The sequence below is a fragment of the Corvus hawaiiensis genome, chromosome 29, assembly GCF_020740725.1.
Source record: "Corvus hawaiiensis isolate bCorHaw1 chromosome 29, bCorHaw1.pri.cur, whole genome shotgun sequence".
Classification (NCBI taxonomy): Eukaryota; Metazoa; Chordata; class Aves; order Passeriformes; family Corvidae; genus Corvus; species Corvus hawaiiensis.
This window is the reverse complement of record NC_063241.1, coordinates 584,918-612,751: the sequence shown is the minus strand read 5'-3', so window position 1 is coordinate 612,751 and position 27,834 is coordinate 584,918. Positions and strand designations below refer to the sequence as shown.

The 27,834-nt window shown below is 56.3% G+C and overlaps 1 protein-coding gene across 1 annotated transcript; it reads left to right on the top strand.

Moving 5' to 3' along the window:
* The first annotated feature begins 6,415 nt into the window (after positions 1-6,415).
* Positions 6,416-27,679, top strand: LMNA (lamin A/C). The gene is made up of 12 exons (XM_048288975.1): positions 6,416-6,885; positions 22,555-22,711; positions 22,897-23,022; positions 23,131-23,301; positions 23,400-23,525; positions 23,630-23,850; positions 23,941-24,145; positions 24,279-24,386; positions 24,550-24,669; positions 24,751-24,846; positions 26,662-26,916; positions 27,539-27,679. Exons 1-12 carry the CDS (start codon positions 6,536-6,538, stop codon positions 27,569-27,571), a joined length of 1,968 nt encoding a protein of 655 aa, XP_048144932.1. The 5' UTR covers positions 6,416-6,535; the 3' UTR covers positions 27,572-27,679.
* The last annotated feature ends 155 nt before the right edge of the window (positions 27,680-27,834 follow it).

Below are 27,834 nucleotides of genomic sequence, written 5' to 3'. Positions count from 1 at the left end.
GCCCTCAGGCCAGATTTGGGGCTAGGCTGGCATCCTGGAGGATGCTGCGCAAGTTCAGCAGGGCTGTGGTGAGCCCTGGAGGCAGGATGGCTTTTATCCACCTTCAGCGTGGCACTGGGGAGGGCCGAGCCTTGCCAATGGCCTGGATCCTCTCCAGCTCCATTCTGCACAAACATCCCCTCGGCACCTCCACTGCCCTGCAAGGAAACTGGTGAGCTGCCGCCCTGCTGACAGCCAGGGATTCCTCTGGCCTGAGATGAGGGCAGGCAGACCCGCATCCTGTCCGTGGTGCTGGCTGCCAGACCTGCTGGGGCTCGGCGGCTCCGGTGTTCTGCATGCCAGGGTGAGTTGGCACAGGCTGCGGGAGGGAACCTCCACTGCCCTGCCAACCACATCCCTATGCTGGCATCCCTGGTCGTGCCACAGGCTGGAGAGGCAATGCCACGGGACTGGCTGGGGAGCTCCAGAGGGGTTCCCAGCCCCCGCACTGACCTACTTGGGACTCATCCCAGGGTAGCTCATCCCTACCTGGGACTATCCCAAGGGACATCCCAACCCTGCCTGGAAATTTCCTAAGGGACATCCCTGCTTTAGACGTTTTCTAGCACAAACGGTGAGAGTGGGCAGCAATCACCACAGGCAACTCTGCTGGTTTATTTGTGAAGCCCCCAGTCCCTGCTCTGCCTCAGAGAGCACCCACTGCTGCAGATCCCCATGGCTGAGATGACTCTGCCGCTGCAGTGTGGGAAGCAAAGACTAATTTCCAGCTGTGCTGAAGTTCCCCTAATTTGCCCCAGGTGTCTGGGCAAAGCGCAAAGGGATTTTTTAACGCCTTCGAGTCCCCTCTCAGGATTGATGGGAGTGAGCCAGAGTCCTGCCAGTCACTGCAGGTTTGGGGGCTGTTCCAAGGTGGCATTTAATGGGGCACATCCAGGGCTGGTGTCTGTCTGTGTGAGCCCCCATCCCTCTGCCCCACGCTGGCCTGGTCTGGTGCCAGCCCATTGTCTTTTGGCTTTTCCTGCAGGCGCCAAGCTCACTGCTTTGGGAAAACCGGTCATGAGAATGTGAGTGTGACCCCAACCCCACAGTGCATGGGGCTCTGGGGAGCAGGAAACTGGCTTGTTTGGGATCTTATATTCAGAAACACTTCTTTCAGTGAAATGAGATATTTTGAGCAGATGTTTCTGTGGTCTACTGACTTTATAGAAAATAGGCTGATCCTGCTCAATAGAAGGATCAGCAAAGCTGGAAAAGGGGTAGGAGGGCTCAGCATCTCATCCCTGGTCCCCCGTGTACTTAACCCATGAACTGAATAACGGAGCCACAAAGCAGCACAGCACCAGAACAGCTTTTCCTTTAAATCCCTCCCCTTGGGAGGGCTCATGGGAAGCCACGAGATGCATTTTCCATTGGGTCACCTCTTGCCACTTGGCAGTCTGACCGCAGCACCCATGCTCGGGGTTTGGGAGGGTCTGGGAGAGTTTGGAGCAGGCTGCACACCCCAGAGTACACTCCCCTCTGCCTGGCACTGTGGGTGGGCTTTCATCTCTGCTACTGCACCCATGGGCCCCTGCTATCTTCGAAAGAGAGACTCAGACACTGGATTACGGGGATGGTTTTTCTCCTGAAAGTGAAGCCTGGGAGTGTGGGGGAACATGGGCATCTCCACAGTCGTTGCTGTGGGCAGACATCTGCCTCAGCACATGCTGTCCCCATCTCAAGATCTCCAGCAGAGCAGAGGTGACTTGTTCCAGTGTCCCCAGGGGACACACCAGGGACCCCCGTGAGCCTGAGCCTGCACCTGCAGAGCCTCATCTTCCCATTTGGCCTGTCTGTCTGTCCGTCCATCTGCTCTGCTTGGCTCCTGCTCATGGGGCAGTTTGCTGGTGCTGGTGGTTCTCAGATTGTCCTGGGTGGAGGGGCAGGATCCATGCCAGAGAGGCTGGGCGGCTGCTCTCCTTCCCACTGTTGGATATCAGAGCAGAACCACCAGCACTGTCCTGGCTGCTGCATGCTGCCAGTTGCAGCTCCTCAATAAATACAACTGGTAAATCTATTAATTTTACAGCTCTAATTGATGTATTGCTGTAATTACCTTTTATAACAAGGCAATTAAACCCTATTAAAGATTATTAGCTAATTAAAACTCCTCTATGCACACATCCCAACCCCCTTAATGTGCACAGATTGTTGGATGGGGGGAACTGGAAGACCGTTGCAGCTGGGTGTTGAGGTCAGCATGATGCATGGCATGATGTGATGGGTCAGGATGCTGGATGGGGAGATCATGGAATCACAGGCTCATCTGGATTGAAAGAGACCTTAAAGCTCATCTCATTCCACCCCCTGCCATGGGCAGGGACGCCTTCCACTATCCCAGGTTGTTCCAAGCCCCGTCCAACCTGGCTTTGGATACTTCCAGGGATGGGGCAGCCACGGCTCCTCTGGGTAACCTGTGCTGATGCCTCACCACACTCACAGGGAACAATTTCTTCCCAACATCTCATCTAAACCTTCTCTTTTTCAGTTTAAAGCCATTCACCTTTCTGCATGTCCCATTCCTGCCTGTACCACTATCTGTCTCTTCACACTTGGGCATGTCACTTAGCCAGGGCTATAAGGGATTGGGACTGCTGCATGCATCCAACCCAGCAATTTTCAGCTTTCTGGGATCAGATGGGAAAAAATTTTGAGGCTGGGGTCTTCTCCTCCTGGTAGTGAGGTGGGTGGAGGTGTAGGGCTAATGATGCTAGGTCTTCTTGGCCAGAAGAATGGGCTTAAAAGAGAAAAGCCCCGCTTGGAGATGGGGTGTGTCTGCCCTGGAAAGGAGAAGTGGCCCTGTGCTGGGAGCAGGATTGAGGGGAGTACATTGGCTAGGGAGAGAACTTGGAAGGTGTCTGGGGGACTGGGGTGGCTCAGCCCTGGGTTGTTCTGCACCTCCAAAAGCTGTGCAGTCTCTAGGAAGTGAACCCCAGGGTCCTTGCAAAGAGCCTAAAAGACCTGAAAAGCCATCAGAAAAGCAGCCCACAAGGGTTGCCCCAGGGACACTGCCTGACCCCATGGCTCATCCCCTTCCTGCACCCCTCCATGTGGAGCAGCCAGGGAGTGGAGGTCCCTGGAGTTGCAGTTCCTCTTGTCACTCCCAAATCCAGCTTCATTGCTGCCCACGTCATTTGTATCATAATGTTTACAGGTCCCAAAACTGCGCTGTTCTTGGAGGCTAAAGAGCTGGAAGTACATTGAAATTCCAGAGATGTGGCTGCTTTCTGTTTTCTGAGTCACGAGAGTAAGATGCAGCCTCTGCTGAGAGCCTCTCCTCAAGCCCCAGCCTCCGGTCTGTCCCTTGCCCCTCACCTGTCCATTACTCTGCTGCAGTGTTCTGCACCCCGGGTTCCCTTGGTGCCCACAGAACCTGGAGAAATCCATGTTAGTGGGTTGAAGCACAGCGCCGTGCCTCTGCCAGAGCTGTGGAGCACAGCCAGTCCTCCTGCTCATCTGGTTTGTGTTAAGCCCTCCTGCCTTGCACAAGTGCCAAGTGCCTCTTTGGCAGACCCAGTGACCAGCTCAGGGGTGTGCTAGCGCTGGGCTCCCCGTCCCCATGTTGGGTTGGATGCTCTTGCCCCTGGGGGCTGGTGGAGAAGCGGAGCAGCATGGGGCTGTCTGTGCCCGGGTTTGCAGAGGCGCAGTGTGGGGCAGCACTGCCCACCCCGTCCCGGGCCAGCTGTGTGTGGAGCAACTACTGCAAAGGAGCTGAAGTCTGACCCTCCCTGGGGGCTCTCCACTCCAGGCTGCCAGCAGCCCCCGCGGGCTCCAGAGCAAGCAGGCTCCCCCAGGTCCCCCATCCTGTCCTGCTCGCCCAGCCTGAGGGAACCCCCGGGTTGGATCCCCCGGGCAGTGAAGCGTGGGACACCGACTGAGCCGGGGTCCTGTCCAGAGCAGGAGCTTTGTGGGGAGCATGAGGAGCCAGGAGGCGCCAAGAGTGCCAGATCAGGGACAGGCTGTGCCAGTGACCCTTAGCTGTGATTTCCAGCTGTTGCCCAAGCTGGTCCCTCCCTGCCTTTACCCTGGATGCTGTTTCCCACGTTAAGGCAAGGAAGCTTTAGCCCCGCTGTTCGCGTCCCTAGGAACGCTCTGGTCCCCCTGGGTGCTGTGGACCGTGGCAGGCACCTCCTGCTGAGGGAGCACCCTCAGGCCAAAGGCCCTTTCGCTTTCCCTGCCACCCAGGGTTACTTTTAAAACAAAACAGAGCTGCGCGGTGGCGGGCGGCCCGCGCGTCCCACAGTGCCCCGCGGCCTGGCAGCCGGGCCCGCCCTCTTTGTGCCGTGGGGCCTGCGGGGGCCGTGGCTCGCTGCGGGGCCGGGGCCAGGGCCACCGTCCCTGGCTGTTCCCTGCCTCATGGCCGGGCCACAGCGTCCTGCATGCTCTCGCCTGCCTTGCCGTGTGACACGCATGGGGGTTCCCAGAGCTGCGGCGTTCCCCCCACCAGGGAACGGGCTGTGGGCATGGGAGGACAAAGGAAAGGTGTGGGGAAGGAAGGACAGCCCGGGACAGGCAAGGAGGCAGGAAAGGAGGAATTTGCGTGGGGCTGAACAAAGGAGTGGGGTGAAGGAGAACAGATTCCCCCTGGAGACGCAGGGAGACCGGTGCTGGGTGGGTGGTGGCACAGTAACCCCTGCCTACAGCACTGATGGGGGCTTCTCCATGCAGGGGGCTCCCCTGCGAGCCAGGCTGGGGAAGGGGATGTGGCGACGGGGGAGGAGGGGGAACCCCAACCCCTCTGCGTGGCAGTGCCAGGAGGGCTGTGCCCAGCTGACACCCCCCTCATCCCCCCCTTTTCCCCCCTTTCCCCTCGCCTCTCTGACGTGGCGCTGGGGCAGATTCCCGGCACTGAGCTGTTGCTTTTTGAAAGTTTGACCCTGGATTGTGGTCGGGGTCCCTTCCCTACCCCGCTACCGAGCACCGGCAGGCGGGACTGAGCGGCTGCCAGCGGGTTAATCATTGACGGAGAGGGCGAGCAGACACACGTGTGTCCTGTGTGTGCTCTGCGTGTTTGCGTGTGTTGCTCCGTTGCTGTGTGAGTCATTCTCAGCCTGCCTGGGGCTGTGCTGCGCTCCCTGAGCTCAGAAGCAAATTGAGCTTGGATTGCAGCACGGACAGGAGGAGCCGGGCGGCCGTGGCTCGGGTTGGCTGTGCCCTTGACCTTGGACCCCTCTGTTCTCAGGGGATGGTTGGGGGAGGTTGTGCTTTAGGGTGCTCCGGCTCTCACCAGTGTCCCCAGCTGCGAGGTGCAGCTGCCTTTCCAGCTTTCCTTGCCGCAGAGCTCAACTTTCTAAGCAGGAGCTCACAAGGAGGAAGCTGGAGCCCCCGGGACCCCCGCCCACCCCTCAGTTCTAGGGTGTAAAAGGGTTGCTTTTCCATTCCCGTTGACATTTTATTCCCATTTCTCACACGCGGGAGGGTTTGGCTCCACAGCACAATGCAGGGAGGGGGATGAAGTCCAAGGAGGGGACACCCTCTCTGTGGTAGCACTGGGAGTTCCTGGAAGCATTTGGCAGATCTGGAAATCACGAGGTGCCCGAGTCTTGGCAGCCCTTCGAGAGAGGCAGAGCAGTCCGTACCCGCTGGGAGGACTGGGAATCACCCCTGCTGGGAACCAGCGGTACTGGAAGGGTGGTTGAGTGGGTCTGGGAGGGGCTGGAAGTAGGAGGCAGGAGAACAGGAAACAGTGCAGGGAATCGGGCTGGGGGCTCAACTGGTGCTCAGAGTTTGGGAAGTTACAAACTGGCACAGCTGGCACTGAGGAGAGCTGGGAAATGGAGACAACCAGTGCTGAGAGAACTGAGCAAAACCAGTGCAGGAAAGTGGGTAGGTGGGTGGGGATATTCTTTGGTGCCCCAGAGCTCTGTGTTTGGGATTCCTCAGGATTCAGGGAAACCCAGACCAGGGTGTTTTGGGTGACCTGGGACTGTATTTGGGTCCCTGGATCCCAGAGTCCTGTGCAGCCTGTGGCTCCTGCATTCAGGGTGTGCCAGGACCCCCCACACCCTGGGGTCAGCTGCTAGGATGCTGCCTGCCCTGTCCTGTGGGACAGCGATGTCCTGGAGGTGCTCAGCCCAAGGGCCCTGGGGGTGCCTGGCTGCACCCCCTTACTGCAGCCCCTCTCAGGATGCACTTTACCTTGGCCAAGTCCCCCCAGTCTGCAATCCAGCCTCTGCCGGGGGAATCGCCCTAGAAAAGAGTGTGGAAGGGGGTTACCCCGGACTGTGCCCCCAGAGACACCCTCTCAAGGCCTCTTTACCCAGGGATGCTTTCCCAGCCTTTCCTAAGGAAGGGCTGAGCCTGATGCGAGTTGTCTCCACCCAGGTTTTGGATAACTCCACCCGCTGCCGCCTCGCAGCTCCTCCTCCCAGTGAACAGCCCAGCTGGGATATAAGCAAGTCACTCAGACACCAGGAGCTGCCGCGACAGCTGGGCGGGTGGCGTGGGACATCGCGCCGTGACCTGTGCCGTGTCCTTCGCCTCGACGCCGGACCCCATGGCGACGCCTTCCCAGAAAAGGAGCACCCGCAGCGGGGCTTCGGGGACCCCCTTGTCCCCCACACGCATCACTCGCCTGCAGGAGAAGGAGGACCTGCAGGAGCTCAATGACCGCTTGGCCGTCTACATCGACAAGGTGCGCTCGCTGGAGCTGGAGAACGCCGGCCTGCGGCTCCGCATCACAGAGTCCGAGGAGGTGGTGAGCCGTGAGGTCTCGGGCATCAAGGCTGCCTACGAGTCGGAGCTGGCAGATGCCCGCAAGACCTTGGATTCAGTGGCCAAAGAGAGAGCCCGGCTGCAGCTAGAGCTCAGTAAAGTCCGGGAGGAGCACAAGGAGCTGAAAGCCCGGTGAGTGCCCTGGGGATGGGGGGGGACTGCAGTGGGACGGCTGCTGTCGTCATGCTTGGCAGGGAGCCGGGAAGGGAACAAGGAGCGACCTGGAGGAGGCAGGGAGAGGAAAAATCCGTGGCCTAGCCGGGGAGGAGTGTCTGTGGTAGGCACCGAGAGAAGAGAGAAGCTCTCTCGTCATTCCCCCTCTCCCTCCAAGCGCCATCTTTGGCCGGGATGCCCTTGGAGAGGGGATTTGGGAGCAGAGCTGGGGACGCTTGGGGCTGGGGCTGAGCAGACATGCCCTGGGCCCCCGGAGGGTCTGTGTTATGCGGGGCACAAGCGCCAGGCTGGCGGCCCCTCTGCCTTCGTCATGCTGGAGCTATTCCTAAACACGCTCCGGCACAGCCCGGGAAGCGGTGCCAGCCAGCTGGCTCTGTCCTGCCTACAGATTTCGCTTGCTCGTCCTATTTTTCTTTGCTGTCTTTGGCACCGATTAAAGAACCTGCTCCAGGTTTTGTTTGCCTTAACTCTCCCTGTGCCAAGCTGCTCCTACTCTGTGGGGTCCCTGGCTTTGGGGGAAGCAGTGTGTGGGCAGCACCCATGCCTCCCTCCCACCAGCTGTCACTGGGTGACGTGCTCCCAGTCCGCATTGAGGCACGAATCCCTCCAGCCGCTTCCCATCGGGTTCATTTCTTTCCCTCCCTGCCATCAGAAATGCCCCCCCTCGTGGACCCCTCCCTGCTGCCTCTGGGTACCTCTGCCCTCCTCAGGGCTGTCACCGGTTGCCAGCACAGGTCCCCTGAGGACGCGGGGCTCCCTGGCCAATGTCACTGCTGGCCAAGCAGGGGCTGGCACTGGGCTTCCCCCGGGCTCTGCCAGCCCGTGCAGCGTCAGGACGTGTCCCTATGGCACTCAGTTCCCCAAATCCCGTTCCACGGACGGAGCGAGCGGATCCCTTTCCGTCATCAACTTTGGCTCGCAGCCGGATCCGGGCTGGGCAGTGGCGGGACAACCCCTTCTTCTTCCATTTGATCTTTTGCCTCTTATTCTGGACGCCTCATTTTGAGCCTGTACCAAAAGAGGCTAAAATTAACTTCCGTGGTAGATGCCATAAATACTCTACCTGGGAGGGAGGGAGGAAGGGAGGGAGGGAGTGTGCTGCCTGTTTCAGCTGTCTCCGAAAGCCATGTGGGGTTATATTTAGCTATTTCCCGTGCTGCAGCTCCGTCCTCAGATAAGGCGGTTTGCGGCTCGCCAGATCCCTGCTCCCGGATCCCAAGGATCCAGATGCTGGTGAGAGGAGGAGCTGAGCTGTCTAAAGGCTTTTTCTGCGTTATGCAAACCCAGAACTATCTTGGCCGCGATCTTTCAAGGGCTGGAAAAAATGCCCGGCCCGCAGCCGTGGCTGGAGGGGAGCTGGGAGCTGGCTGCGCTGTGGAGCCGGCCGTGTGGAAAACGGATGTGGAATTTTTCCCTGCTATGGGCTGCGCTCCTGGAGCTTCTGTGCTTGTTCCCGAGCTCTGACAAATCCCCTGAAAAAGTGCTGTGACTCGCGGGGGTTCCCGAAGAGTAGCTTGTGGTTGAGAGATGGGTTTCAGTGGGTTTTGGAGAGCAGTTGGTGCGCGGGGCTCTGGGGGACAGGGCTGTTTCTGTGTTTAGTCACCTCTGAGTCACGGTCGATGAGATGGAAGCGCGGAGACGCGGGGGAAGCCAGTGTTGTTCATTCCTGCCTCTAGCGTGTCCCGTCTTCCTAGGGTGTGGTATGAGGGCTGCTCTCCAACCCCCAAAACCTTTGCAAGGAGGCTGCAGCTCATCTTGTGTCCCTGGGGACCTGCTTGATGAGGCAGGGCTGCTGAGAGAGGAGCACAATTGGTGTCTGAGCTGCGATGTTGCTCTTTGGGCTCAGTTTGACTGGGGTGTCCCGAATCTTTGGGGCATGAGGGAATGGGGCAGCCACGAGCCCAACCCTGTGGAGGGGTCAGAACTGTTGGCAGGATCAGGAAGGACCTGTTCAGACCTTGTTCTGCTGCCTGCCATCCAGGTGGGCAGGGATAGGCCTGCTCTGCCGACTCTCCCCACCTACCCTGAGCCCTTGGGTCACCACTTGGTCTGGGGCCACTTCACTGTCCTTGACACAGGGACACTTTGGCTAAAAAGTAACTGGCAGCCCTCTGCACCCATCACTGTGCCCGTCAGCCCTGGGGAAGCACCGGGTATCTCCCGCAGGGCAGGCGCCCAGGGCTGCGTTATCAGCACCCACAGCATTGCCACTGCCCGATGCAAGGGTTGTCTTAGCAGCACAGAGGGAGGGTGGGGGGCCAGGAAGACAGGGCATGACATGTCTGGATGGACACAGTCCTGGCTGCTGGATGCTCTGTCTGGGGAGGGGAAAGAAGTGCTGACTGGAGGGGGACAGGGTGTGCAAACAAGAGACCAGTCAAACCAGTACTGACGCACGAGTGCAAGAGCTGCATGGGTGGAGGAGGGTCTGAGCAGAGCTGAGCTGCCTGCCCTCTCTCTCCTGCTACCCCTCTGTCCCTGGCCAACTGCTCTTCCTTTTGGGGAAGTTCCCAGTGGGATCTTCCCACTGCCTGTTTGGCTGCTTCCAGTGGTGATCCAGGAGGAGTTTCCCAAAGTGCTCACCTGGCTCTTTGCACGGGGACCCTCAGCCCTGTGCAGCCTGATACTGGTTGTGCCCTGGGACAAGGGACCCCTCTGGGCAATTCTGCCTGTCCCGGTGCCACATGTGTCCCCAGCTCTGGATGGCCTCTGGCTATGCCGTAGCCACGCTTCAGGCAAAGCAGAGGGTGCGGTGAGGGTGGCTGGTGACTCAGGGGTGCTGGCAACACTGGCATCATCCCCTCCCAGGCCATGGGTAGAGATAGAACTAGTCTGAAATGCCCCTGTCCCCGGTGTCCTCAGGCTTCTGTCCCTCCTTGGAGGACACCTGGATTCCAGCATGGCACCAGAGGTTGGAGAGATGCTCTGTGCTTGGCCCATTGCCCCCTCTCCTTAAGCTGGCTTCTGACTCACAGGGTGAACAGGAGCCACAGCCCTTGCCTTGTTCCATGAGAATTCATCCCATCCCGCAAGTGGGAGACATTTGTCAGTGCAAGCCCCAGTGTGGTGGTGCAGGGATGTAGAATACAGCTCTTGGGCGCCTTCAATCCTAGGAGAGGCCCCCTGAGGAATTCAGTGCCCACTGCATGGGTGAGGAGCGGCCATGCAGTGGCCATGTGGTGGTCAGCTCCCTTCTCCAAGGCAGGAACCAGCCCTTGTTAGTACCAAAGCTGATGAGCGATGCCTTCCTGAATTGCAGCCCCTAACCTGATTAAGCCAGTGCCTTGGCAGGGCCTCTTCCTCCTGGGGCCCAGATCTCATCCCTGACCCTAATGAGGACAAATCTCTTATTTCCCAAACGTTGTTGTGGAGGGAGGAAGCTCATCCAAGGGCAGAGCAAGAGAGGCAGCATTGGGGTGCCAGGAGGTGAACCCAACCCTTCCCCAGTCCAGAGGGGTTTTACCCCATGCTTTGTTCAGCGATGACCCCTCCAGGCAGGAGCAGGTAAAACAAAACCTGTTTAGTTGAAAAAAAGGGAGGAAAAAGAATTAAGGCTCAGTGCTGCTGGGAGGCCGGGCACTTCCTTCAGCAGCGATGAGCTTGTGCTGGAACATTTTGCGTGGGGTGAAACTTTGGGCTCCTGGGCTGCTCCCCCGTCTGCCTCATGAAATCCCTGCCAGGGAGGGAATGCTTTGGGTGGGAGGAGGCTTTGCCCTTTCGGAGCAAACAAAGAGCAGCTTGTGCAGCTGAGGATACTTTGGGGGAGTCAGCAACACAGAGCTGGGCTGGTCCAGACCCTCGTGGCCCACTGGGACCCTCTTAAACACACCAGCCTGACTCTCCAGCCCTGCAGACACATTGGTTGTCCCTTGACATCTGCAGCCAGCAGCTCGGGCTGGCTGGGCATGCCGGCCCCCCTGGCACACTGCGGGGCTGGAGGGCTCCGTGGCAAAACGTTTCTTCGAGGTGAAGGTTTTCATTAGCTGTTCCCAGTGGAGAGGAATTCTCGCCTGTGCAAACATCCAGCCCCTCTTTTTCCAAGAAAAATTGTGGCAGAGAAACATGCTCCAGCACTTTTGGTGTGTTTTCTCCCATTGCTGTGTTTGCCATTGTCTTCCAGCCACAGCTCATCCCCTCACTTTTCCCAGGGATGAGGGGAGTGAGAGGAAATCCTGTTGCCTTATATATATTTATGATGATAGGATACACTCTGGTTAAATTAAGGACCTTATCCTTGGAGCTGAGGATTAAGGAGAAGTGATTGCAAAGAGAATCAGGGCTGCGTTTGGTGTGGGAAGGGATCCATCCCTGACAGCCCGTCCCAGCCTGCCCCGGTCCCACATGCTGCCACAAGTGTTTTTCAGCCTTGCACGTGTCACTTCACTTGTCTGAATCCCATCAACACTCAAACTCTGGAGCTCAGAGGACGGGGAGTTGTTCTCAGTGTAGTGCTCAGGGATGCAGACAGAGAGGGTGGCACAGCCAGGGTGGGACATGTGGGGTAGCTGCCAGCTCCATGTTCTGCTGAATTTGTGCCCTTTGGGAGGTGCAGTTTCCTTTCATGCTGCTGGCAACCAGGAAAGAACTCACCAGAGTTCTTCCTCTAGTCCTGGCCAAAATTAGGCCTGACATGGAGGATTCCCCAGGAAGTGTCAGCTCAGTGGGTTCAGGATGAGCTGGGAATCACCTTCCACTGTCCCATCACTGGCTGCATTACCTGTTTCGCCATCCTGCTCTTTGTGAGGCTGTTTGCTGAGCCTGTTCCTTTGTGACCAGCTCAGCATGTTCCCAAACAGCTGAGGCTGGTGCCATGTAAAACCTGTCTCTGTCAACAGCTGCCATCAGACAGCATGATGTCGGGGCTGGGTGCCCACCTGCCTCTGCTCCCTTCCCCTCCCTGCCCAGGGTTGAATATCCCCAGTGTGAAGCTGAACAACTGTGGGTGCTGGCACAGCCCCCCAGCCCCACCTGGTGCAGTGGCAGCTGCAGCCCTGACTGCAGAGACATCTGTGTGACAGCCAGGCTCTCGGCCACCCAGGAGAAGCCCTATCCTTCCAGGGATAGGGCAGCCACAGCTTCTCTGAGCAAGCTATGCCAGGGCCTCACCACCCTCACAGGGAAGAGTTTCTTCCTAATACCTTGTCTAAATCTGCCCTCTCACTTTAAAGCCATTCTGCTTTGCCCTGTCACTCCACGTCCTTGATAAGAGTATAATAAAATACACACATTTTTCCTTGTTCCTGTATGTGAAGGATGCCGCAGCGTGTCCATGAAACACGGTGGGATCCAGGGGTGTGGGTGCTGGGGAAAGCCAAAGGGTGTGGAAGTTGGTTAAAGAAGTGCATTGAACTCAGCCCACAGAGATACCACAAAACCCAGCTGGGGTGGGGCACCTCCGTTCCTGGTGAGGCTGAACATTTCACGTTCTCTACCATAAACCAATTACCTTTTTCCAAGGAAGGTGAAGGTGCCCTTGGCTTGGGGTGTCCTCCAAGCTGCAGCCAATGCCCTATTTCTGCCTTCCACGGTTAGTAGAGCTAGGAATTGCAACAGCAGCAGGGACAAAGTTCCCCAGCACACAGGGTGCAGGGTGGGTGCTGCCCTGCCTCTACTGTACCTTCCTTAATTATGGGGTTGCACCATTGCAGGCGTTGGCGCCGTATCCCTGTGGAGAGGTGGCGGAGCCAGGGTAGAAGCAAACATGGGCTCTCCTGAAGCTGTTGAATTTTTGTGTCGGGGCTGTGAGTGGCTCAGAAGCACCTCTGTAGGAGCAAGGTTCTGATAGCAGACGTCTCTCCTCCCTCTTGCACAAAAGCCATCTCCAGCCACTTGCTCTGGCTACTGCTTTCCACACCCATGTCCTCCTGCCATCCAGTCCAGTGCTGCCATCCTGGTCGGACAGAGCTTGGCATCTCCATGCTGCTCAGCTGGAGCTCAGAAGTTCCAGTTTGTTGGGGTTTTTATTCATTAACAGCTTCAGGACACAGTTTTTCTCCCTAAAACCCCACATGAGTCACATGAGCCCAAACAAATGTCCAAGCTCTGGGTGTGGATGTGTAATGTGGGCTTCAAAGGGGTGGGAGCCCAAAGAAAACGTGGCCCCAGCTCCCACGGGCACTGAGGGGTGGCCAGTTGCCCCACTGCGAAGAGCCGCGTGTCCCCCTCTCCTTGCAGTGAGGTGGGCTCGCCATGGCTGTGGCAGGGCTCTGGATGGGCCCTGGCAGAGCGGGGAGATGAGTCACGCTCAGCCGTGTGTCTCTGGGCTGGAGCAGGGTGCGGCACCGCGGGGCCGCGCTTCGGGGGGGCCCCGCCGGTCCGGCAGTCACGCTCTGCCCCTTCCTTCCTGGCGTGACAGCCGATAACCCACTCCCCAGCAGCATCTGTGGGGCGCAAGGATGCTCCCCGCGGGGCACCAGGCTACACTGGGACAAACTGGGGGTGTTTTCTAAGTTGAGCTTCCATGCCCGGGGGCTTCAGGGGAGAAGGGGAGCACTGAGGAGAGCAGCCTCCCCCCTGGGCATCGTGCTTTGCTGTTTGGGTGGCTGCCAGGCCCCTGTTTCAGGGCAGAGATGCTGCTTTGTGCAACCCAGCCTCAGCTCTGCAGTTCCAGAGCAAAAAGCCACTGGACTGGGTTTTCCTGGTGGTGAGTGTGTTGCAGGGACGTGAGGCTGAGCGGAAGGGAGGTGGTGGGGAGGCTGGAGCGTCTCAAGGTGGTCCTGTTCACAGGCTGTTCTGTGCAGGCAGCAATTGGGGCTAAATTGTGCTTTCTAGGGATGCCACAACCGCAGTCCTCGCTCTGGGGAAGTGCTTATTTCCTGCCCACGTGCCAAGCAGGTCTGGGCTCCATCCTGGCACAGTGCAGGCTGGCAGGGAAAGTGGGCAGAGGTGTGCTGGCAGCTCTGCACATGGCACAGCACAGCAAAACATAGGCATTCACCTTGGTTGCTGCTCATCCCTACACTGAGCTGCATTTTCCCAGCGGCATCCTATCTGTACCCATCCCTGCAGCCACTCCAACAGCAGCTGGAGCTCCCGGTGCCGGCAGTGACTCAATATCGGCGGTCGGAGCGCGCAAACAGGCGGCCCCAGCGCAGCCCTTGCCGGCCTCGCTGCCACCGCCACACGCAAACAGACCTTGTGCAGTGTAAACACCTCGTCTGCCTTTATCTGCGCTGCTGGAGCCGGGAGAGCAAACCCTTTTGTTCCCAGGAATACGTGTGGCATCTGGATCCAACAATCCCTCGCTTTGTTTCTTAAGCAAATGTTGCTGGCCGGAAGCTTTGCGTGCCCAATTTATGAAAAACAGGGTGAGCTGCTGCTGCTTCTGAAGAGAAAAAGGAGGCCTTGAACTCCTGCCCTGTTTTGTCAGTCTTGGCTCCTTTCTGCCTTGTCCCGCCTTGCACAGGGACCTGGTTTCCATTGTGGATCAGGATGCAGCAGGTACAGAGCGACATCCTCATCCCTTCCCATCACCCCTTTGTGCTCAGGAACTGCACATGTGAGCAGAGGAAAGGGGAGCTGCAGCCACATCTGCAGTGTTGGCAGCATGTTTCCTTGCTTCTGGGGCTGGGATTGCATCCCTGCTCCTTCTCCACTGCTCCACATCCTGGCTGTGTTGCCAGCTCCTAGCAAAACACAAGCTTATGGCCGTTTTCCGCCAGTGCTCCTGGTCCTGAAGATATGACTAATACAAGTGACTCAGCTCCTTGTTTTTAACTCCATTTGTAAGGCTCCTGCCATGCCCAATCTCCCAGGGAAACACCGGGAATCTCTGCTTTGTCTTTATCCTTCGAGATAGTGGTTTATGGGCTTAGCATTTCTCGTTCATCCGGAGAAGGATGTATTGAAGTGAATGGAATGTTCTGGGGTTTCCATGGAGGGGCAACACTCGGAGCTGTTCTAGGTAGAAAAAAACCCAACCAAACCCACAAGTTTCCCGTTAAGTTTTAGCCCAGTTATTAAAAAACTGGCTTTTGCTGTGTCGGAGTGAGATAGTCAAGGCTGGGCAAAACGCCTTAAATTTCATCCAGTCCAAAACTTAATTGTTAATTTGTCATTACATATAATTTAACTATAATAATGATACAAAACTCACTTGTTACCATGGTGAGTGTTCAGAGTAGTGCCATGAAGACTTGGAATTTCCTTCTTCCCTCCTCTTCCCAAAGGCTTTGGCTTTATTCAGCAATAGACAACTTTGCAAACTGTTAGCAAATTCTGGGTTTGAAAATAAGCTGGCACCACCCTCAAGCACGTGGTGGGATTTTTGGGGCTGTCCTGTGCAGGAGTTGGAATCAATGATCCTTGTGGGTCCCTTCCAACTCAGGATATTCCATGATCTCAAAGTATTTTTCTCGTGTCTCTCCTACCAAAACCTTGTCCTCAGAAGGTGGAATTGAGCAGTGTGGAAGGTGGTGTATTGACATATTTGAGTTGTGTCTAAAAGAATTCTCTTTCCAGCACAACTCCAAGCTTTTTTTAGCAAGTTTCTTTTCCTTGATAAAGGGTGTTATTGCTTTGATCTATATTTAGTATGGTTCAATTCCAGACCATCAAGTATCTTTTAGGTAACCCAATTCAAGATTCCATGGGAAGCTAGGAAAAGGCAGGCTGGCATGTTCAAAATGGATGGGTTTGGGTTGTGCCAAGCCTGGGCTGCGAGTGGGGTTGACCAGTGTTTGATTGTGGTGTTCTAAACAGCTCAGATTTTAGGATTTATAAAGAGATAGAATCAGATCATAGTTTCAGTTGGAAAAGCCCTCCAAGATCATCAAGTTCTCCCAGCCCTGCCAAGGCCACCCCTAAGCCATGTCCCCAAATGCCACGTGTCTGTTAAATCTCTCCAGGGAAGGCAACTCCACCACTGCCCCGAGCAGCCTGTTCAAGTGTTTGGTGACCTTTTTCAGTGGACAATGCAGTTTTTTCAAGCAAGGAACTGGCCTCCCTCTGGAAACCCTGGGCTCAGCCCATCCCCTCAGGACCTGCACAGACACTGGCCAGGTTTTCCCAGTGCCATGCAGACAATTCTCAAGCTCTCCAGGAGCAGTTCTGGTGACAGATGTGGGACTGGGCCAGGTTTGCCCAATCAAGTTTCAACTGGTAGCACTTTGCATGTCACCCCAGTCTGGAGGCTTGTTCCAGGTAGCCCAGGGTTTGGTGGTGGACATTCCCCACAGGGAAATCCTGCCCTCATTTTGCTCAGCCACAAGCAGTGCTGGGCTCTGTGTGCTCCCAGCTCGGGGGTCTCCAGTGGTTGATCCTCCTTGCACTTTTCGTCCTCTTTGCATCAGTCTCCTGGGGCTTGCTGCACCCTGGAAAAGCTACAGGCAGCTGGGAAAAGGGGTTTCACGGGTAACGAGGGGGTCCTACAGGCAGCAAATGGGGTTCCACAGGTTGGCAGGGGGTCTCACAGGCAGCCAGGCACTGTCAGACCTGCTGGAGTGTTGTGATACATGCTCCAAGCTGGGACACTTGTCCATGGAGGATAAATCCTGCCCTTTGTCTGTGCAGACACACAGATTTATGCCTGATACAAACCTCCCCCAAAAACATGTGGGCTGTGGAAAACCAAGTCTTTCCCATTCCCCCCGATGAGTCCCACGTGGCAAAAGGGCAAAACCTCCTTTTCCAGCTCCAAAACCCCTCTGGTAATGCCATCCACCCTCCAAAACCATGGACAGTCCTGTTACTACGGGGGACTCAGCCCAAACAGCAGCGTCAGTTGGTGACTTGGGATTTCCATTCCGAGCTGCTGGTGGAGGCTGGGATGAGTCACCAGCTGGCGTGACAGCCCGGACAGGGAGTGAGCAACTCTGGGGCTCCCCAGACAGCACCAAGCTGCAACATTGTTAATTCTAAACAATTAATACACTATCTATTCTCAGAAATGTGCTGTGAGCTCTTAAACAGCACGTGGCTGTTGGTCCATGCTGCAGCCACCTGCATCAGTTGGTTGTGATGCTGCTGAAGCTGAAGTGCTTCTCCTGTGGTGAGAGGGGAGGCTGAAGGGTGACAGGTCTTTGCTCTGGTGCATCCAGGAGAAGGAGAAAAGCTCCTTCAAACCTTCAGAGGGGTGTGTGTGGCTGGAGGTATTGGTATGGTCAGGTTCCATCACACTTGAACACTCCCAGCAGTGTTCCTGGTGAGGGGAGTTGTGGAGGGACAGGAACATCTTGGGTTTGGGGAATCCTAGACTGGGGGTCCGTTTACCTCCCCATGAAAGGCTTTTTCCTGGCTCCCAACGAAGCAGCAGTTTTGGTTCATTTTAAAGGTGCAAGGAAAGGCCAGATCCCAATTCCAGGAGGGGAAGCCCAGCTCTTGGGAGATGCCAGTGAGCTGTTTTTGCTCCACTGGGGCCACGTGGAGCTGGACAAGCCCCTCAGCCCCATGGATGAGCATGTCAAGAGCGTGTCAGGAGCTTGCGGCGGGGCCGGCACTGACCCTGGCACCAGGAGGGGTCTTTGGCACCACTGATGCCAGAGGGTGGAAGCTGTTTCCATGCATCCGTGAGCCCAGCTGGTGCTGGCATCCCCAGCTGCCTTTGGCAGGGCTCTGGTGCCCAACAGGATGCCGGCTCCGTGCAGATGTTGTCCTCACTATACATCATGCTGGCTATTTCCAGCTCCCCTGCTAGGAGACCGGCCCATGTTTATCCTGGTGATTTGGCAGAGGCGCTGCGGCACAGATGAGTCAGAAGCTGGGAGAAGCTGCTTTGCCACATTCCCATTGCCCCACTGCAGAGGTTTTCCAGGTCCGCCTCTCCTCATGCTGTCTCTGCTGCTTGTCCCGTGGGGCCCTGGTCCCTGGGATGGGGGAACAATCCTTGATGGGGAAACAGTCCCTGGGATTGGGGAACAATCCCTGCAACGGGGCAGTGATCCCTGGGATGGGGGAGTGATCCCTGGGATACGTGTGGTGGTCCTGGGACAGATCCCTGGCACTGGGGGCAGTGCCACAGAGAGCAGCCTGCCCAAGGTGGGGCAAAGCAGGTTTTCTGGGTCCTCCCAGCAATCAGAGACTTCCATGGGCACACACTGCCACTCCTGCCTCAGGTTCCCAAGCTGTAAACATGTCAAAGCCTTTTCTGGGATAGCGTTCTCAGCCTGCGTGGCCGGGAGCCGGGAGTGGCCCCTGGCAGCCAGGTGGGACTGAGACCGGCAGTCCTGGGGAATTTGCAATGTCCATAAAGATTTATGGGTGGGGCAGGAGCCAGCGAGTTCCCTGAGTTGGCACCTTCTCCAAGCTGGGGCAGCTGCGATTTGGAGGCAGGGAAGGAGGGGAATGCCTGCGCCTCCACCAGCTCTATCCCACTCATTGGTCCTCTTCCAGTGTATGAAGCCCAGTGCTGCCCAAGCTTCAGGAACACTTACGGGGTTAATAGTGGAGAGGGAAACCAAGGAGTGTTTCATAAAAATGCATTGAGTGGGCTCTGGCATCTCGGAGAGGGTTGGCATCTTTCCAGCAGCATGGTGGGCTCATGCCTGGAGCTGTTCCAACGAGCTCTGATGACTCTGTCCTGTCTTGACTTTTCCAGAGGGAGAGCCCAGGCCTGCCAGGTTTCCTGGCTGGGATTTTGGGGCAGAGTGGGGGGAAGCAGTAGCAGATGCTGCTCTGCGGGGCTGTCCTGAGCCCTCTCTGAATCCGTCGCGTCGACTTCGCAGCCTCATGTCTGTCTGTGCTGAGCACAGCCAGAGCAGATCCAACTTTCCATTAACATTTGGATTTTCTGGCAGCTCAGCTGCAATTTTCAATCTTTTTTTTTTTTCCTTCTTCCTGCTTTTAAAAGCTAAAAATAAAACGTCTTGAGGCCCCTTTTCCCTCCATCTTTTCTCTTGAGACATTTGTTTCTTGAGGATTTGATGCCTCTGTTGTTTTTTCTTCTCTTGGATTGTTTTTACTCATGGCTCTCCCAGCACAGGGGATCAAATCCTGTGGGATTTGGAGGCACCCAGCCCTCCAGAATGAGTCTCTGCTTCCCTTTTCACTGGAGAATTTGGGATCTTGTAGGCTCTAGCAGGCAGGATGGAGAGGCCAGTGAAAGCCTCTGGGGAGGAGGAGAAGGAAGGTCCGGCTTCGTCCTCCTCTCCAGGGAAGTGGGAGCGACACGGCTGCCATGGAAGTTTTTATTTTTAGCCCAGCGCCAGCTGGAGCCTGTGAGGCTTCCGGGGAATAAAAGCAGGACCTGAGAGCAGGAGAAGGGAAAACTCAAAGCTTGACTGGGCTGGAGCGGGGATCAACAGGGCTGGTGTGAAGCGGTGGGCTGGGGGTCCCCAGGGCCAGAGAGGGCTTGCCTGTGTGCTGATCCCTCATCCAGAGGCTGCTGCCACGTTCGGGGTCAGGGTGTGTTTGGAAGGAGTATGGGGGGAGATGCTCGGGTCCCAGGGAGCCGAGTTCTGCAGACCACTGGAGCAGAGGACAGAAGAGGATTTGTCTCACCCCTCTCCCTCTGGCAGAACTACCCCAAACAGCCCCATGGCTGGAGAGCTCTGAGCTTCTGACTCTGCTCCTCGTGGTGGAATCCAGAGTTGAACACAGGAGGCTTCTAAGGAAAAAGGATTTGTCCTCGAATCATCTGGGGTTTACTATGGGGCTTTCCAGGCGCTGATGCCCAGAGCCCTGGATCCCTCTGGTCCCTGGAGAGGGCAAATCTGCTGCAGACACAAGTGTAACCATCAGGATTTTTCCCTCCGTTTGTCACTTACCAATGGAACTGCTGTCCCTTGACAGAGTCATACGATTCAGGTCTTGCCAGAGCCCCATCCCGAAAAGCCAGTGTGCTCTAGCTGTAGCCAAACCTCCACAGCTGACACGGCGAGCAAAGAGCAGCAGCAAAACACCAGGGATGAGCTCTTCCTGGAGTCACATGGCAGTTCATTCCATCAGGAAGGACAGGACTGGACCCCATCAGGAGTGCTGGGGTGGCCACGCTGGCTGTGGGGATGAGCCAGGGCCAGATGGGAAAACTCGGCCTCAAGCGCTGGTTGCAGTGAGCCTTGGAGCCTCGGATCCCCTCCCAGTTGGCATTCTTGTCCTATGAGTCACTGGCACAAAAGGAGTGGGTTGAACAGGAAGAACCCAGCACAGAGCTCCAGCAGCAGCTCTGGCAAGCGAGACTGTGGTTCCCTGGAAAAGGGGGACCAGCAGCATTTCTTGGTCAGTTATTCCACTGTGGGCTAAAGTCCAAATTCTCTAGACTGCTTAAATGCTATTTAGACATAAAAGAGGCTATTTTATGGAATTTATGGGCTGTGAAATCATACTCTATGCATATCATTGAGACCCTCTTACCTGAGAGTCCCAAACATGAAAATAGAAAATCCAACCACAGAAACATTCTAGAATTCATTACAGATCCAGTATGTTATACTGAGCCCTTTGCACCACAATAAAGAGTGTTCTGGGCTGGGAAAGGAGCTTTCAGAAATGGAAAGAAAGGCAGAAGATAGGTCTTCACACACTTCCAAGAAAAAGTCTGCAAGCTGTTCCTGGATTCCCAGAGGCTCTTGGGCTCTCCTTTTCCTGACAGCAGCACTTTAAGCGGTTCTGAATTTCGTTACTGTACATGTTGAATTGTTACTTTCTTTAACTGTCCTTTCTCAAGTGGAATTCCTACTCTTTTAACATGGAATATCCTGGGATTTGAAGCAAGGTTTTCCTAACATTAAGGAACATAAAAAAACCAACATCACAATACATTCGTAACAATTATGTAACATGCGAAAAGCCAACATCACAATACCATTTATAACACTGTACATATAGGAATTGTTACTTTCTTAAACTGTCCTTCCTCAAGTTAACATGGAATATCCTGGGATTTGAAGCAAGGTTTGCGCTTAAAAACAGTAGCCTAGGATTCTGAAACCTTTGCTTTAGTCTGCAAAATAACAGAATAACTTCTCCATGCTGGCTCGGGTCGGGAAACGGAAAGAAATGCAGGAAAATCTGCTGTTGGCCAATCTAGGAGCTTCTGACATCCCACATCTGCGAGTCTGGGAACACCGTCCCTGCTGGTCCCGGGTCCCGTTGCTGGTGGGTCTGGAGGCTGCCCTGGGATGGGCCGGGTGCCGGCGGTGCCGCAGCCGCTCCCTGGTGTTCGTGAGCCGTGGTGTCCCGGTGCGGGCATGCTGTCCCTGCCCCGGGCGTGCGGCCAGTGCTCCCCCACGGCCCTGGGGCTCCTCGGCTGCTCCTCGGGCGCCTTCCACCTCCGCCAGCCCCACACCCCGTTCTGAGGGAGGTGGGGTAACAATCCCACCCGGGGCTTGGTGGCGGCTGGGGGCCGTTGGCCCTTTTCTTTTTATAGGACCTACCAAAATAGCTCCAGGCTGTGTTTTGGTGGTGCAGTCAGATCAGATTCCCTGGTCACACGGTGGGTCTGTAAGGAATGGCTGTGACCTGCTGTCAGAGGGCTGGAAGAGAGAGGGGAGCAGTGGGTGCTGGGATGGTGCAGGAGTGTGCATGGTGATGCCAGAGGTTGGACTGGGGGGCTGAGGCACCACAGCTCTGCATCCACTGAGCAACAGCTGAGCTCATGGCGAGGCACAGCCACACCAGCGCGGCCCCCAGACCCCACTCATCGCCTGGTGCCCCCTGTCCACTCCAGGAGAGGCACAGAACTATTGGCACTGGCAGGGTGCCACAGACTCCTCTGCCTGCCCACCTCAGGTGGGCAACACTGGCTATGGGGCAGTTTCAGCTCCTCCCCAGCTGCTGCTGCCCCATCCAGCCCCGTGTCACACAATGCCATGCCATGCTGAGCCACACTACACCACGTTTGACTCTATCATGCCATGGGGGGCTCTGCCACACCACGTAGTGCTGCTCCATGTCACGCTGTACCACATTGTGCCACACCCCAACGCGCTCCACAATGTCCCAGTGCACTGCACTGTGTCCCACCATGCCACACTGTGCCACTCCAGCCCCAGCCTCATCAGCACTGGTCTCCTGCGATGCAGCCATGCCGTGGGTGTGCATATTGCCCATGGGAGCTGCACCCTGAGGCTCCTCCTGCTCCCCCAGTCATTCCCAGCCCTTCCTGCTTTCCAGTATCCAAACTAGGGCTGGGTGTGCCAAGTGGCTGGGAAATGCTGGTCCCCTTGGTGGGTGGTTGTTAGGGACAGTGGTGCAGCTCTTTCGGGGGCAGCGTGCCACTCTTTGTGCTTGGGGTACAGTGCACAGGCTTTTCTGAGAACAGCCCTGAGGAGAAGAACTTGGAGGTGTTGGTGGATGAGAAGCTTGACATAACCTTAAGAGTCCCTTCCAGTACCTAAAGGGACCCCAAAATTTCAAGAGGGACTTTGGACAAGGGTCTGGAGTGACAGGACAAAGGGGAATGTCTTCCCACTGCAAGAGGGCAGGGTTAGATGGGATATTGGGAAGGAATTCTTCCCTGTCAGGGTGATGAGGCCCTGGCACAGGTTGCAGAGTGCTGCCCCTGGAAGTGTCCAAGGCCAGGTTGGACAGGGCTTGGAGCAACATGGGATAGTGGAAGATGTCTCTGCCCATGGCAGGGGGTGGAATGAGATGTGCTTTAAGGTCCCTTTGCACCCAAGCAATTCCATCATTTCCCGATGACTATGATTCTTCCTGCCATGCCACTCACCTGTGCCATCCTTTGCCCTGCAGGAATGCCAAGAAGGAAGGGGATCTGCTGACTGCCCAGGCACGCCTTAAGGACGTGGAGGCTTTGCTTAATTCCAAGGAGGCTGCGCTCTCCACGGCCCTGGGTGAGAAGAGGAATCTGGAAACTGAAGTGCGGGACCTGAGGGGACAGGTGGCCAAGGTGAGCAGTGGCAGCTCTGTCTCCAGCTGACCCAGGGGTCCCTTTTATACCCCCCTACCTGGGGGCTGCCAGGTCCTCGCCATGCCAGGGGCTGTGGGGCAGATGCAGGTGGGTGGTGGGTCCCCAGCCGTGCCGGGTGCAGTGCCCAGAGCCCGCTGTGATGGTCCTTCTCAATTCCCTGCCAGCTGGAAAGTGCCTTGGGTGAAGCCAAGAAACAGCTGCAGGATGAGATGCTGCGCCGCGTGGATGCTGAGAACCGGCTGCAGACGCTGAAGGAAGAGCTTGAATTCCAGAAGAACATTTACAGTGAGGTGAGCTGTGGTGTGCTGCAGTGGGGCTGGGATCACTTGTGATAACCCCCACTGCATGTGTTGTGTCCCCTCCCTGAGGTGACACAGTGTCCCCTGGCCTGTCCCCAGGAGCTGCGGGAGACCAAGCGGCGCCACGAGACCCGGCTGGTGGAGATCGACAATGGGCGGCAGCGCGAGTTCGAGAGCAAGCTCTCCGAGGCCCTGCAGGAGCTGCGCAGCCAGCATGAAGCCCAGATCAGGCTTTACAAGGAGGAACTGGAGAAAACCTACGGGGCGAAGGTGAGCAGCCTCCCCACGCCACTCTCCTCTCCCTCCAGCCCCACAGAGCACAGGGGGGCTGTGGGTGCTGAGATGCTGATCCCTGTCCTGTCCCCCAGCTGGAGAATGCCAAGCAGTCAGCTGAGAGGAACAGCAACATGGTGGGTGCTGCCCATGAGGAGCTGCAGCAGACCCGCATCCGCATTGATAACCTCTCCTCAGAAGTCAGCCAGCTGCAGAAGCAGGTGAGTTGAGACCAAAGGGTTCCTTGGGATGTCTGCCCTGGGGATGGTCCCCTTCTGGGCACGGCCCCGGGTGGAGTGGCCGCCCTCACCTTCCCTCCCCGCAGTTGGCTGCCAAGGAAGCGAAGCTGCACGATTTGGAGGATATCCTGGCCAGGGAACGTGAGACCAACCGGCGCCTGCTCTCCGACAAGGAGCGGGAGATGGCCGAGATGCGGGCACGCATGCAGCAGCAGCTGGATGAGTACCAGGAGCTGCTGGACATCAAGCTGGCTCTGGATATGGAGATCAACGCCTACCGCAAGCTGCTGGAGGGCGAGGAGGAGCGGTGAGCACAGGGTGCTGTGCCCAGCTCTGGGCTATGTGAGTCCCAGCCCTTGTGTCGCCCTGGCTTCATCTCCTCTTCTCCCCCTGCCAGGCTGAGGCTGTCCCCCAGCCCTTCATCCCACAAAGGTGCATCCCGAAGCCACCTGTCCACCCCAGGCTCCTCCAAGAAGCGGAAGCTGGAGGACAGTGAGAGCCGGACCAGCTTCTCCCACCATGCCCGGACCAGCGGCCGTGTTGGCGTGGAGGAGGTGGACTTGGAGGGCAAGTTCGTCCGTCTCAGGAACAAGTCCAACGAGGTGAGTTTGCCTTCGGGGAGATCCGTAGAGTCCCTGGGGTGAGGTTCAGCCCTGCTTCACCCTACAGGCAGGAGGTGAATGGGACAAGTTGGAGAGGAACCGGGGTTCTGAGGGTCTCTACTCTCTCTCACAGGACCAGGCGATGGGGAATTGGCAAATCAAGCGGCAAAATGGGGATGATCCCCCCATTACCTACCGCTTCCCCCCAAAGTTCACCCTGAAGGCTGGCCAGGTGGTCACGGTGAGTCACTGCCTGGTGGAGGATCCAGGCAAGATCCCAAACCCTGCCAGGCCACTGGTGACATGGAGTGGTTGGTGTGTCACTTTTTGTGGTGATAGACCCCTGTCCCTGGGCTGGAGTCTGCAGACCTGAGAAGTCCCTTTTCTCCTGCTTTTCTCCCTAGATCTGGGCCTCGGGAGCTGGAGCAACCCACAGCCCTCCCAGCAATGTGGTGTGGAAAGCCCAGAGCAGCTGGGGCTCCGGGGACAGCCTGCGCACCGCCCTCATCAACTCCAATGGGGAGGTGAGAGCCAGAGGCAGCTCGGGCGTGGGCCAGGGGGGTGGCAGGCACTGAACCTCCCAACTCACCTCCTGTCCCCCGCAGGAGGTGGCCATGCGGAAACTGGTCCGCACTGTGATCATCAACGATGATGAGGATGAGGACGATGATGAAATGAGCATCCACCACCGCCATCACCATGTGAGTAGGGCGCTGGGGATGCTGCTGGTCCCAAGGGGTCCGAGGGGATGCAGGTTCAGTCGCAGTCAGGGTGGGAGGCAGCTCAGCATCACACAGGATCAGGCACATAGGAGCAGGCAGCGGGAGGCTGCTGTGGAAACAGCTGCATGAGAGAAGCCAAGAGACCTCTGGCACCTGGAGGAGATTGCTGTTCACTAAAAAAGCTCTGAAGACCTTGCTGGAAGTTGTCTCCAACCCTAAGCAACCCTGACATGCCGTGAAAAGGGCCAGAGGAGTCAGAGGGAGGCTGAGCTGGTACCCAGCATTGCTTGGAGGATAGGATGGTGGGAAGTTGATGGACAACACTTCTTGTCAGCAGCTGCTCTGTCCTCTCTGCTTCATGAGGGTGCTGGAACAAATCCAGAGGTGGCTTTGTCCTTCCTCTCAGCTCATCATTCCTCATACGGAGCTGAAACATGCACCAGGAGGAGCAGCAGGCAGAGAGCAGGCAGTGGGCAGAGAGCAGGCAGCATGCCAGGAGCAGAGCTGCAGCCACTTCTCCCAAAGAAGCATCCCTGGCTGCAGCCCAGCATCCCCCACCAGCCCATCCTGCGGGGTGTGTGTGTCCTGCACACGAGATGCCCACAGGAATCACCTGCAGAGAGGTGCCATCGTGGCCAAGCCGTGCCTCAGTGATGATGAAAAATCTTCTGGATGCCACTTCCAGAGCTCTGCAGGAGCAAAATGGGGCGTCCCTCATGCACTTCCCTTTGAGTTCTCTGGATCTGAAGAGCTGTGCCAAGACTGGTATCAGCAGGTTGAGCTAGTGGATTGTCCCCCTCTACTCTGCCCTTGTGAGACTCACCTGCAGTGCAGGGTCCAGTTCTCAGGCCCCCAGCACAAGGACATGGAATTGCTGGAGCAAGTCCAGAAGCAGCCATGAAGGTGCCCTGAGTCTGGTGCTGGAGTCTCTCTGCTCTGGAGACAGGCTGGGAGAGTTAGGGGCAGCCTGGAGAAAAGAAGACTCCTGGGAGACCTTAGAGTGCCTTCCAGGGCCTAAAGGGGCCCCAAGACATCTGGAAAGGGTCTTTGGACAAGGGCCTGGAGTGACAGGACAAGGGGGATGGCTTCCCACTGACAGAGGGCAGAGTTAGATGGGATACTGGAAGGAAATTGTTCCCTGTGAGGGTGGAGAGGCCCTGGCACAGGGTGCCCAGGAAAGCTGTGGCTGCCCCATCCCTGGAAGTGTGCAAGGCCAGGTTGGATGGGGCTTGGAGCAACCTGGGATAGTGGAAGGTGTCCTGCCCATGGCAGGAAGCTGAAATGAGATCAGCTTTCAAGTCCATTCCAACGCAAACCATTCCATGATTCTGTGATTCTCTTCTATATTGACTATCCCTGGACAGAGGAGCCAAGCTCCTGCAGCCAGTGCTGCCCATTCGTCTGGAGGCTGAATCCTTTCCAAGAGCAAATTTCCCATGGGAAAGCTGCCAGCTCACAAAGTGGCGAGGAAGACGATGTTTTCAGGAGCACAGTTCAGGTGTCTCCCATGTGCTGAGAGCTCAGGGTGCAAGGCCAGGGCAGAAGGGCTGGTCACCCACTGGTAGTGTGCTGGCCCCAGTCACTTGGGATTAGAAACACATAATAAGGATTCTATTTTATTATTTTTAAACCATGTGATGGAGAGGACAGGTGAGTCAGACTCTCTTCAAGGCCTAATGTGAAGAGCTCTCCTGGGTCACACCACTGCTGCCACCATCCTCAGGGCAGGGGCTCAAGGCAGAGGATGCTCTGGCAGGGGCTTGAGGTCGTTTTGTCTGTCCCCCCCATGTCTAGGGTAGCTGCAGTGGCTCTGGGGATCCTGGTGAATACAACCTGCGCTCCCGCACGGTCGTCTGTGGCACGTGTGGTCAGCCGGCTGACAAGTCGGGCACCCAGAATGCCGGCATCAACACCATGTCCTCGGGCTCGTCCTCCTCCAGCGTGACCGTCACCCGCAGCTACCGCAGCATGGGCGACTCTGGCATCGGTCTCGGGGACAGCCTGGTGTCCAGGAACTACCTCCTGGGGAACTCCAGCCCCCGCAGGCAGGTCAGTGCCATTCCCAGTCCCTGGCACTGTCCTGGTGCTGCTGGGTCTCCACCCTGTCCTGGCATTGTCCTTTCCCAACAGTGCTGCAAGGGTCCTATCCTGTCCCACCTCTCCTTCTCCCTGCTTTTCCTCTTCCTCTTTGGGCTGGCACGGGCCTTTATAAGGGATGGGAGATTCTGAGAGGGATTGGAAAGGGATGTTGGCCATAGCAGCTTCCCACCCCATTCCATCTTATGCTTGGTCCCCTTGGCACCCCAGAGCATTCCCCATCCTCCACATCACTCATTCCACTGCTGCTAAGTGTTGTTCATGCTGGTAATGTGAATATTTCAGCACATGAATATATATTTTATATCTGTGTATTGGATTAATATATAATATATTCTATATTGATACTCTTAGTCAATATTATAATCCTCATATATCACATACCCCTAATTCTCAAATTTTAGAGTTATGGACATCCCAGCTTTGGAGGATTCTTTTATCACACCCCAAGGGCCAGGATGGAGGAGGGCACTGTGGGCATCCAAAGGATCCCACTGGACACTTTGCAGTCAGAGCAAATTGATGGTGACACTGAGGTCTTCTTAACTCTCTTTTTTTTCTTTCTCCCTCCTAGGCTCAGGCTGTGCAGAACTGCAGCATCATGTAATTCCGTGGCGCATTCCTGTGGTTCCTGCCCGTCTCCAGCTAGGTTTTTTTTTTCCCAAAGCAAGAGAAATTTTTTTTTTCCCTTGAAAAACAAGATATCAAAAACCAAGGTTGGTTTTTTTTGTTTTCTATAGCAGGAATTTTATATATATATATATATTAAAAGTGCTAAAAGATGCTTTGATTTTTTTTTGTAAAGAAAAAATCTATTTCTATATAAAAAAAACCAAACCAAAAAATAGCTTTTCAGCTTCAAATATTTTT